The 13,615-nt window shown below is 34.8% G+C and overlaps 1 protein-coding gene across 1 annotated transcript in view; it reads right to left on the bottom strand.

Moving 5' to 3' along the window:
- Positions 1–13,615, bottom strand: part of LOC132153280 (low-density lipoprotein receptor-related protein 1B-like) — a 228,918-nt gene that overhangs the window by 197,799 nt on the left and 17,504 nt on the right. The window contains exon 2 of the mRNA XM_059562662.1: positions 12,437–12,559. Within this exon, the coding sequence (XP_059418645.1) occupies positions 12,437–12,559 (123 nt within the window). The remainder of the gene's footprint in view (positions 1–12,436; positions 12,560–13,615) is intronic.

Here is a 13,615-nt window from a genome sequence, read left to right as displayed (position 1 = left end):
AGTAAGACATGGTTACCACTTTTTTTTGTTTTGCTTTATCCTTTTTACCTTCAGAATCCAGCTTCGTGTGACTACAGCATTTTGCCTAGAAATTGTCTTCAGTTTTCCACTCCCTCTTTTTACAGTACTTTAGATCCTCCCTGCAGTATCTGTCTCTACTTGACTGATTAGATTTATTTTTATTCTATTGTAGAGAATAATGGCATTAGAAGGCAACGAAACCTCTCACATCCTAGTGTTCGATGATGAAGCTGGCTTCAACCTGGCCAAAGGTCGAAGGCGTGGCCGTAACATCATTGGCCACCGAGCCACTGTGGATGTCCCAGGCCAGCGAGGAGCAAATATAACAATGTGTGCCGCTATATCAGAAAGAGGTGTGGCCACACACATTCCCAGTTTAGGGCCCTACAATACACAAAAGCTCCTCAATTTTTTGGACCACCTTTATACTGATCTGATCCCGGAAAATGAGAGCGGTGAAGAAGGACCTCAGCTACCACATTATGTCATTGTGTGGGATAATGTGAACTTCCACCATGGCCCACGCATCAGAACCTGGTTCACCACCCATCCCCAGGTGCTAATGGAGTTTCTTCCACCTTACTCTCCTTTCCTAAATCCAATTGAGGAGTTTTTTTCAGCTTGGCGGTGGAGGGTGTATGAGCATCAGGCTCAAGACCAGAGGGCCCTGCTGCATGCAATGGATGCTGCATGTGAGGACATCACAGGGGATCAATGTAGGGGATGGTTGAGACCTTCACGCCGTTTCTTCCCTCGCTGCATCGCAAAAGAAAATATCCGTTGCGATGTGGATGAGAATTTATGGCCTAACAGAGAGCAGCACGTCGATGGCCAGGAGGATGAGGATGGTGGCCAGGAAAGAGAGGGTGACAATGGCGACCACTGAAAATATTACTGTACTATAGTTCTGAAACTTTATTTACAGTATGGTAGGCTAGAGTTTTTTTTGTTTGTGTTTATAACTGTTCACATTTACAGAATCCTGTATATGTTTTCTTTTCACAGTATGTTCTCTAATGTTAACATTTCTTTGTACGAATAAAAATGTTTACAGTTTCCTTGAGTATGAGTGGTTTATTGGAGGCTGATTTTACTGTAAAATCTTTTAGTTTTATTCATAGTGGTATTCTGTTGCTAGACCTGTGCCTCAGTGACAAAACGTCTAAGCATTTTGACTTGCAGTGCTTAAACAATGCCAAAGGTATAATGCATTTTGGGGGCATTGACTATTTATATGAGAAGGATATTTAGTTTTGACACATGGATAAACTGTTTTGGGAGAGATATGAGCTTTTGCAGGGGATCCATGGTGTTGTGCTAAAACCATCCAGGTTATTTTGACAAAAGCACTAAATGAATGCACATGTGCCAAGGCAATTGAGAAGGATCTGTGCTATTTTGACTGTACTGACCTTTTATATGGGAAAGGAATCTGCTTTTGAAGCATGGAAGAAGAGTTTGGGGAAAGATATTTGATTTTGCTAGTGAGCTATAATGTTGAGCAGAACTGTAAGACTGTTTGGCCAAATGACCTTATGGTTTTGAGAATGTCATCTCGGTTTCAAGAAATGAGCCAAACCAATCGAGAAAAACTGTAATTACAATTTTAAATAACACACTGTCAAATTCTTAATCTTGTATTTCTCATAGTGATTTTCTACAGGTGAGATTTTGCCAATACCTCCCTTCATATATTTACAGTATACAATTATTTACATATTAAAGATCCCTGGAAAGGGTTTTCATGTTCCAACAGTTGTAGTACATAGCTAGATACAAGACTGACTTACTACAGGTTAGATTTAGCCAATATCTCCCTTACATTACGTACAGTACAAACATTTCTTAAAACAAAAAAAAAAATACATTTACCCAAAGGGATTTTTTCATGTTTCACAGGTTGTACTAGTATGTTGTTAGTTACGTTCATGTAAATTGCTAATATCTGCCTTATAGTGTATGTGCCATTCACAATTATTTAAAACAAAATCTGTAAGACCCCAAAAGGGATTTTTCATGTTCCAAATATTGTATTATAAAATATTGATGTACTTTATGTACAGCAAGGGAGGTATTAGCAGAAATGTACCTATAGTATGTCAGTCTAGTCACTAGGAATGTACTACAACCTTTGGAACATAATAAAATAATAAAATAAAATAAAAACTATGTGAATTACAGTAATTTCTTATGAGTTATTATATACTGTATATACAGTGAGGAAGATATTGGCAGAATTTTAACTGTAGCAAGTCAGTCTGTTCACTAGCAACATACTAGTAACATACAACATTTTGAACACGAAAACCCCCATTTAAAAAAAAAAGTTTTTTAAGTATTGTAATTTTTTTCTTAAAAAAATATTTGTGTAGTGTCCATATAAAGAGAAATAAGTTATTGGCCATATATATTTAATCAGTTTGAGTAAATTATTAATTTATTATGAACTGATTAATTTGAATATATTATTGTACTACGTTTCGTTTTGAGGTAAATTTGCAGACGGTCCCTAAAGGATCTTAGGCAAATATCAAACATAAAACTACTGAGCTTGGTTTTCTTTTCACGAAAAAAAAAAAAAAAAAAGGTTACATTTGGTGAAACTTTGTGGTTTGTGAGGCTCATCTGCTTAAATGTACATAATATAGAGTAATATATTGTATTAATTAGATGCCGAATTTAATAATTTAATATCTTGAGGCAATAAAAGGTGTTAATGTTTTATATATATATATATATATATATATATATATATTAACATGCAGTTTTTCTTGTTCTTGCGTTCATATCCTCATCTGTCTGTATAGTTTGCATCATCAGTAAGATGTGAGTTTTGTCTTTTAATCGCTGTCACTGTTAGTACGCTGAGCCACGTAATGTGTTTTCTTTTCTTTAACAGATTTCTGAGAGAAACCGCGTGAAACCTTGAGCGTTCATTCATATTTTACATCTGCTTAACTGTCTATATAGTTTGCATAATCATCAATAAAATGTATTCTGAGATCTGAGGTCGTAAATCACAGTATTAATTGATTGAGAAGCGTTACTCGTCATTGGGGAATCCTGGAGTGTGACGTGAGGGGATCCCCAGTATTACAGCACAGCGACGCACTAGCCATGACACAAAGTTACGGAAACTAAACAACCGAAAGCAATATATGTCTTCCTTAGATGTAATGTTAGTTCTGTAATTCAGCGTTGGGTAAAACACCATTATAATCTCCTTTGAATGCTGCTTACTTGGTAACAGCCAAGAATTTGAAATAAACATACGCACAATCAGCTTTTCCACATGCCCCGATAATCAAAACTTCTACTTAGCGCTTGCTTAATTTCTGCAGATCAGTTTTTGTAACTGTATTACTTAATCCACCTGTTGCTTTGGTCTTCATCAGAAGCCGCTTGCACCACCTGCTGGTGAGCGACTGACAGCAGATGGAGATCATGCCTCTGTGCTCTACTGCTATTCCTGCAGCTCCCGGATGTGAAAGGGCGAATTATCTGCCGAATTTTGACCACTGAATTTGTGTAAGCGAATTTGGAAAGTGAAATAAAATGGACCAAAATTTGCTTGTCGAATATTATACATCGTATTTTTAAACCGATTTAATATTTTGGAAGTGAATATGAATTATTGATTTTTTTTAATTATGAAAAGGTGTGTGAAATATTTTTAATTGAATTATTGACAGCTTAAACGAACAACTATATTAAATTTCAGGACCTAAAGATGCAAGCCCTGGAAATACAAGGCATTAAACTGCAAGTACTGTTTATGCAATGCATTATTTTTTCAGATAGTGCTATTCAGCATGCTTTTTTGTTTCAAAGACATAAGTCATTATTTTTACTTCCATAAAAGATAGAATTGCAGTGATTAGTTGAGTCTTGGGGTCAGAAAGCCTAAAAATAAATAAATAATAATAATCAAAGAGTCATCAGCACATGTTGTTCAAGAAAAATTATCCTTGCTCACCCAAAAACAAACTCCATCATATATAGTAGTCAGACACAATTGGAACTTCAAATGGTACTGGCTTCTATGGTCAGATAAAAAAAGGAGCTTTTAAGTAGCTGACCCACCTGATGGGTTAAGTACGAACAGGAATAAAAAGTACCCCATGACCAGGGTTAAATATACTGCTGGATCTTTAATGTTGTGGGCCTGTTTTACTGCTGGAGGTCCTGGTGTCATGTTCAGATACATGGCATAATGTATTCAATCAGATACCAAAATAAAAAAAAAAATCTAACTCTGACTGCCTCCATGAGAAATCTTATAATGGGCTTTGGTTGGATCTTCCATCAGGACAATAATCTAAAACAAATATTAAAATCAACACATAAATGGGTCACTGAGCAGAAATTGAAGCTTCTGCCATGGCTGTTCTATTCCTCTGACCTGAAACCTATAGAACATGAGTGGGATGAACTGAAGAGAAAAAGCACCAACATGGAGTTGTGAATCAGAAGGATCTGGAGGAATTCTGCATGAAGGAATGGTCTCTGATCTCTTATTAGATGTTCTCCAAACTCTTCAGGCATTATAGGAGAAAACTCAGAGCTGTTATCTTGGAAAAAGGATGTTGCAATAATTGGGTGCCAATAATTGTTGCCAACATGAACTAGAGAAAACATTTATTTAACAATGAGATTTCCCACCACTTTTAATTGCTTTACTTCAATGAAAGACTAGAATTTTATTATTATTTTTTTAATGAAAGGTCGAATGGATAAACAATGTAGATTTATTTTCACAGCTGCCTTTGCTCATATTTACCAAGGGTGCTAATAATAGTGGAGGGCACTGTATGTATTATTGATGTTCATTGTCCCTGTCAAAACTGTATATATATACAGTATATATACAGTATATATAGTGAGATAAAAACAATAATGAACATTCCATGTGTGGGGCTCTGTACAAATGTGAAAAATAAATTAATTAATAAAAAGACGAAGAAAAATAAAAAAAGAAGAAGGAGGAAGGAAGGGAGGGAGAAATAAAGAAAGATTTATATTGAAAAAAGGCATTTTTTGTGTTCTGAGTGAATAAAATTTCATGTAGAGCTTCATGTGTAACCCAGGTACTATAACATATATTTAATCAAAGAAGGGTTTAAGGGCCAGTGATGTACAATTAACTTAACAGATGTCTAAAGAAAACAGAAGTCATCTCTTCAAAAGCTAGAACATCATGTGCTCACCTTGTAGCTCACTGCCTGCATCGCCTTCTGGGTGTTGCGAGTTAATGTTTTGCCCAGAACAAAAAGGAGAACAAAAATAAAATCTATCTCTCTCATCCTTTCTGTTCAATTCAAACTTCAAGGGAGGGAAAAAAAAAGAAAAGAAAAAGAGTAGCAATTTTTAACTTCAAAACACTGAGGTCATACTCCACTGACCGATACAAGAAATAGCATGATGTACTTGGAAAGCTCCAAGACTGTCATCACAATATGTTTTTCTTCATTACAGTAAAGTGGGCTTGTCTCCCAGCTCCCCTGATAACCCAAGATGTCAGGCTGGTCCCATAGGGAAGCTGGATGGGCAGCCTACCCAGGATCCTGCTGGCCATGTGGCAATGAAAATGTGCAGCTGCCCTTCCCTGGAGGCCCTGATAATGGAGTGATTACATTTCTCTGTGGTGGCAGAACTTGGGCACACCAACGCTAGGAATATGCAGTACCGCCACTCCCTATATGCAGAGTACGCGGTTTGTGTAGGGCACCGACTCCCAGGGGGGCACCATCCCAGTTGCTAAAAAAAAAAAAAACCTTCCCCCAACCGCGCTCACAAATGCTCGCACCTCATGTTTGCGGCTGAATGTTCATAATTGATGGATGGACATCTATGCCCGGTTAAAAGACATCAGCAATCCGGCGCAGAGAAAAGAAAGTAAAAAAAAAAAAAATCATGAAGTTCGCTTGACGTTGACTTTCGATATTCGCTAATTTAGGGACCATCTATAAAGTTACATGCGATATTGGCATACACTGTTCTAAAGTCAATAGCATTTTAGGAATGACTTTAAGTCATACAAACAACTGTAATCATTCATCTAGGTGTCAGCTATAATGCACACCTTTTATATTTTTGATATTTATTAAAATAAACTGTAAATCATATGTAAATGATGCTACTTTTTCACAACCGAATGGGCTCAAAGGCAAATCTGAAGCTCAATAGTATTTGAGGAGAAAGACTTGCAGTCATAAAACTATTTTAATGTGTTCATTTAGGTGTAAGCTAAATTAAATTAAGTTTTTTAAATTACTAAAATAAATTGTAAATCATTTAGGTAAAAACAAGGCCTGTGTATCATTTTCAGGCACAATCCTGTGATTTATTTATTTTTTTTCACCACCAACGCATCTAATATTCTCTCTGACTTTTCAGGTTCCCTTACAAAAATTAGCCATGGTTTTAGCAAGAATAACACCAAAATTCATCATTCTTGTAGCCATGGTTACTGCAAATTAACCATGTTTTTGTTACCTTAAATAATAATTTACAAAGAAGTATTATACTGTAATATTTTTAAAAACTAAAAACTTAAAATGCATTATTTAAAAACAATGAAGCAATAATTATTGGTTAACCCTCTGGAGTCGATCCCTGTGTGTACGTGTTATGAGGCATTTTCTCATGATATCCCTGAAAAAGCACTTAAATTACACTTTCAGTTTTGATCGTACAGAGCAATACATCAATTGAATCTGTAAAGGGTTTTCTTTTATTTGCAAACACACATAATAACAACAAAACTTTGTGCATTTATAAAATAAAGAAAACAAACAAGGTGCGCTGTCTGCAGCCTTGGTCTGCGGTGATCTTAATTTAGAAAAGCATAATTAAAATGAACTGTAACTCAGTGATTACTCAACGAAGAGACATGAGAGATATATCTATAGAAAGCTTGACATGTCTACTTTTAATATTCTGTGATAAAGTAATACATATGAAAACAACGCAATGTCCAGTCTTTCACGTCTCCCTTCATTATATCTAATGCGACCATGCCCACGCCCACGCCCTGAACTCGCTATTGAAATTACAATGTTACACTTGAAGCGCACGGGGGACTACGGATGGAAATTAGCCTTTGGCTATAATCCGGCATTTTTACATCCATGTACTCCATGTTATGTTCATTAAAATGCACTGTCCCAATCAAATAAGATAAATTAAATTAAATTCGCCCTTACCACAGAAAACAAAGCAGCGAGACTGCTCTTCAGGTTTTTTATTTTATTTTATTTTATTGTACTGTTTGCTTTGCGCTGAGAGGAATAAGACATAATTCACCCCAAGAAGATGCGCTGAGGATTACCTCAGGATTTGAGTTTTGGATTTCCTCAGAAAAAAGAATGAAGCGCTTAATCCTGCAGAGATCATAAATATGAGTAAGTCTTTTTTATTATTATTATTTATATACTTGTATTAGGTTTCACATAACGTGTACACATTTTACTAGTTGGACTTTTTCCAAACTATAATTCCTAACTAAATGTATAATCAAGTTAAACATTATGAAGTTTCATTCACATAATCTAAATGTTCATTTATATTTTTCAACATTTATATTTTTTTATACCAGTATTTTTTTTTACTATTTACAATAATTGCTTTCTATTTGAATATATTTTACAATTTAATTTATTCCTGTGATCAGAGCTAAATTTTCAGCATCATTACTCCAGTCTTACTCCAAGTGTGACCATATACACTATACCATTCAAAAGCTTGGAGTCAGTATATATAGAAATTAAAACATTTATTTAACACACACATGATGATCAAATAAAAATGATTAATACGATAAATGTTACAATGCTGTTCTTTCAATTTATAAAAAAAATAAAATATTCTCAGCCCTTAGAGTAGAAAATCAGAATATTAGACGGATTTCTGAAGGATTGTGTGAATGGAGTAATGATTCTAAAAATTCAGCTTTGAAAGTCAGCTTTGATTGTTCCTAATAAACTGTTTAACTGCACTCGAAAGTGAATCTCAAATTATTTTGTGGGTTAATTAAATATATTCAAAATATACTACAAACATATACATTTATTTTGTCCTTACATTCTTTCTTGTAACTCTTCCCTCGCAGTGATACAGCTGACTGAAAGGCTCATTATGCAGCTCATTACGCGGGTCCTTGCATTATCAGGTATAAATCACAATGATATTCATGATAGTTGACACCTACCCACATATGATTTTTACAAACAAAAAGGGTCTTAGAAAATTTTAATCAATCTATTGTTTTCTGTGAGTGAGTAAACAAGATGATTTTCACATAATTTTTAAGCAAAAATTCTAGTCTACAACTGCCAGGTTTGACAGTCTTGTGGACAAATGTTCTGTATGTGTTTTAATACCTTATTTTAGTGACTTCAAAATTGTAGTTTTTCACTTACCACACATAAACGTTGTTTTCTCAAAAAGACAATCATGTACGTAGATACATGCTATTTATATATTAATGTAACCGAGTTTGTAGTGAACAGAGGTGGGTAGTAACGAGTTACTTTTACTTTGTTACATTTACATTAGTAATTTTTTGGGGTAACTAATACTTTTTGGAGTATATTTAAATATGGGTACTTTTACTCTTACTTGAGTAAATTTTTGGGGAAAAATCTTTACTTTTACTCCGTTACTGTGGGCGATGCTCCTCTCGTTACTTTATCTTAATGCAATAAATGTTATAAATGCTTCAGTTTATTCCAAACGCGCTGTCTACTTTTCTCTGGACAATGAGCGATGCCCATTCGCAAATGATTTATTCTTTTGAGTCAATTCTGTTCAAAGGCTTGATCAGACCAATTGGCAAACGAGTGAATTGGTTCATGAATCAGTTTGAATAATTCGTTCAGTTCCCTGCCGAACGCGCTGAGCGTCTGAAGCGGTTCACTCTGAGTTATAACGTTTAACATCAGCAGCGTTGAAAACGTGGCTATGGAACTGCACTGAATTGAAAGCAAATCTGCAAAGGCTATTATTTGCTTGCGATGGAGATCCTTATTAGATGAACACCGCGTGTGCTGTCTACTGTTTAACAGGTAATAACTTTTACAGTACACGATACCACTGTGATATTAGTTTGTCGTACGTGTGTGGCTTATAACAGAGGGGAGTCAAGCTGACTGGAGACCTCTTTCTGGCAAATTCTCTCGTCAGAAACAACAAAGTGCAGATGTGTGTATGTACGAATCTATAATTAAGATATTGATTTCACAGTGTTAACAGTGTCAGTGATTTTAATGGGAGTTTCTGAGAGTGATTGAACTCTAGACTGTCAGTGAAAATGATCTTTGATAATGTAAATGTTATTTGCTCTCTTTCTGAACAATGAAAGATTAGTAGCAATTTTAATATCACATTAACTTTCAATGTTAAATTCACATTTATTATAAATTCAGTCGTATTAAAAATGTTATGGCATGACACCTATATCTGTTACGTAAGTAAACAGACAGGGTTTTATAATAAATTACATAAATTGGAGTAAAGGCTGATGAAATATATACATTTATACACGCACACATACATTACATACATTTTATCTTTATATCTAAATAAAAATAGGCTCAGTATATATGACCCAAAGTAACTAACTACTTCAGTAGATTTTTTTATCCGATACTCTTTTACTCTTACTCAAGTAACTATTCAGACTAGTACTTTTACTTTTACTTGAGTAAATATTTCTAGAAGTACTTTTACTTTTACTTGAATACAGTTTTTGGGTACTCTACCCACCTCTGGTACTGAATACAGTGTTTTCAGATTTAGCCTTGAATATATTTATAAGCAACTGAAAAAAGCACAAAAGTCAGGGCATGTCAAATCTTCTCAGGGCCCCCAAAAACCCCTAGACATCATAGGGTAAATAACACTGTTAAAATATATAATAGGCTTATACTAAATAAACAATTTATGTGCATAACATGTTATTACAAATACCTGCAATGGGAGCCAAAGGGTAATTGCTGCTGTTACACTTACAGGCTAAACATTTAATCCAAATATTCACTCAATCTTTCATTTTTGGCCACCTTTTTGTTATAGATGACACATCCTCTACAATTTCTTCAACAAAAAACATGTGGACATCCGCCAGTGGCAGCCCTTGGAATACGCACAGTCCAGAAACTGGAAAAGCAAAAACAATAACTATATTGATAAAAACCAAAGATTTAACCCCCTGAAGTGGAAGCCCGAACCGGTGCAGTCTGTCTTATATTTTATTGTTGACCGCTAAAATAACAATTACTCTTAAGTTAAGAATAAGGTATCGTTTGAAACTGCAAAGGGTCTACTTTTATTTGTGTATTGTGATTATAACAACAAAGCAATGTGCTTTTGTAAAATAAAGAAAATAAACAGGGTGCGCTCTCAGTCCTCACTGTCCCCGCAAGCTGCTTTAAGAAACGTGTCACTAAACTTAACTGAAACTCAACAAATAATTTACACACATACAGGATAAATAAATAAATATATATATATATATAAAGAAAGCTTGGCATCTCTACTCTTCTATGATAAAGTAATCCATATGAAACCAATGACAGATCCAGTTTTTCCACTCTGTTCTCATTATCTCTAATTAGATCATGCCAGCGCAGTGTTCGAGCTATTAATATTACAAATCTACATGCAAGTCGCGCAACATGTACAATAAACGCCTACATCACCATAAACAAAGCAGCAATGTGTTCATCTCTGATACTTTTCATTTTTGAAAGAAGATGCTGAGGAATAAGCCTGTATTTACCTCAGAAGATGCGCTGAGAGGAATAAGCTTTATGTTTACCTCACAACAGCTTACATTTATTTGTTTGTTTGATTGTTTGTTTGTTCGTTTTAGTGGGTCGTGGGGGGTTAAGAAATTATAGAAATTAAATTTTCATAATATTAATAAAAATGAAAATAAATGTTTTTTTAAAGCAGCAAATCATATTATTACAATGATTTCTGAAGGATCATGTGACACTGAAGTATTGATGCTAAAAATTCTGCTTTGAAATCACAGGAATGAATTACATTTTATAACATATTAAAAAAGAAATCCATTATTTTGAGTAGTAAAAAAATATTTCAAAATGTTGTTTTTGCTGTACTTTGGTTCAAATAAATACAGGCTTGGTGAGCTGAAGACACTTCTTTAAAAACATTACAAAACTTACTGTTTAAAAACTTTTTACTGGCAGTGTGTGTGTGTATATATATATATATATATATATATATATATATATATATATATATATGTATGTATGTATACTGTCACCACGTTTGCTCTGTCTTTGCCTGATCATTGTGTTGTTTAAGTCCATTTGTTTTCTTGTGCAGTTTCTGTTGTCTCTCGTTTTCCTGTGTCCAAGTTTCCTGCCACTGTTTTGGATATTTTGGATATTGCACTCATGATGTCTTGCCTCTTGTGTTGTTTATTTGTTTGTTTGTTCATAATAAACTCTTTAACTGCACTCTGCACTCTATCAAATTCATTGATAGAGAAGTGAATCTCTATCAAGTAGCAGCTGATAGAGTGAGGATATATTAAAGCAGTTAGAGCAAAGAGTGGAGTAAGCTGTGTCACTTTTTACTTTAGATAATGTTTAGCCAAACTATGTACATGTTTTTAGCATGGTTTAATGTTGGCAAAAATATAAATTTTAGACCTATATAATTTGAAATAAAATATTTTGTTTACTTTTTATGTGCATCTTTCAGACCTGTCTAAGTACATAGATATACACATTACATGATAAAAATTGTGCACAGCTTCCTAGATTAAATGGGCAGCACAGTTTATTCACTGATTTTACTCCCCTATCGTAAGGAACACAGTAATCTCAGGGTGCTCAATATGCACAAACACATGAATAAATGTACCCATGCCAGTGGAGTGTTGTTAGTACATTCATATGATAGTAGTCTGTGTTGGCTTACAAAAACATTAAATTCCACTGCACATTTTGTTGTGGAAAGCTGTTTGAACTGCATTGCCTATAAATACATAATCTATGGTAATGAGCTTCTCAAAATTCCCATGATAAATATGTCTAGAATCCATTCTAAGGAATTATAAATAAAACGGAGTGAACATGATTAATCTAAATGATAATAGAATACCAGTGGTGAGAATAGTTGACCCACTGTGCCTGGAATCTGTAATAAATTAAGTTTGTCTAAAAATGTCCTGCATCTAAGCAACTGTGCACACAGATTTACCTTTAACTGATTGATCTTTTCATTAATATAATTCCCCACACTTTGTATGTAAAGTGCTATCTGAAATTAAACAAGGTGAAGAACAATGGTGCAGGTTGATGCTGATTTTTTGGTGCATGGAGATATGGGAATGCAGAGATGTTTTGTGGCATTGTGGGTTGATGTAATGGTTACTTACATTTATCCAGAACCTCATCAGAACCATCTGGACAGTCTGGTTCCCCATCACAAAGCCAGCTCTCGGACACACAGGTCAGCTGGTCACCGCATAGTAACTCTCCAACGTCACAGAAAATGGGCTCTAATGAGAAAGTGGGGTGGAGACAGAGATGGAGTATGGAATGAGGCGCAATACAGTAATTAAATTTCTAAATTACATGATTATCTAATCAATATAAGGATTACTACAGTAAGTACATGTGAAACGCATTAACTCACAATGATTCATCATAGTGACATGAATATGATGACAATTAATTTTACTGTACAGCCAGGCAAGAATAATCAGTATTAAAGGCAAATTCAGTTACGGAAACATCCCAGGATAACTTTTTCCATTCTCTTTTGTTAGTACAACAGCCTCACAGTGATACCCAACAATATTTACAAGAAAAGAAGCAACTGTGAGAATCCTTCACAGATCACTCAGAACTGGGCCACAAATTTCACTTCTAAATTCCTGATTTCCCAAGCTACATGATTTATGAACATATCAAAATGATTATGATCCAAAATGTTGAGGCAGGACTGCAAGTGATAATTCTATGCACCACTGCTCTCTGTCCTTGCTATGCCCCACCAGTACCTCCACATTACTTCACACTCTCTCACACACAAACACACACACACACGCACCCAATCCCTGCCAAGCAAATTCACTATCAAGGGACAGAATTATAAATGTCAAATGGTTTCATCTTGCTCCTGGTCTCTCCCTCTCTGTATTTCTCAGCCTCTCTATCTCTTTCAAGCTGTAGGCTTCAAAATTAGGCCACAACCTACTGTATATGAACAGTGCTTCTCACTACACCTCTTTGGGTAATGCTTTGATCATGATCAATTTTGAAACTTATATATAGAATAAATCTCCACATACTACAACTGAAGCTCAGTGCTACTGTACAGTACATGCCAAGGAATACTCCCTTGTTACAGTTCTGGTCATACTAAATCTAAGATCTATATTGCAATGCTTTTCTTTTAAAGAAACTGACCATTTTATTCATGATGTAAATACATTTACTCACCTTCATGTCATTGCAAACCTGCTTGACATTCTTTTTTTTCTTTTTTTTTTTCAGTGGAACGCAGAAGATTCTTTAAAAAATGGCAGTGTTGTTTTATGTCCAAACTGTGA

The sequence above is a fragment of the Carassius carassius genome, chromosome 11 (assembly GCF_963082965.1).
Source record: "Carassius carassius chromosome 11, fCarCar2.1, whole genome shotgun sequence".
NCBI lineage: Eukaryota > Metazoa > Chordata > Actinopteri > Cypriniformes > Cyprinidae > Carassius > Carassius carassius.
This window is presented reverse-complemented; position numbering and strand designations above follow the sequence as displayed.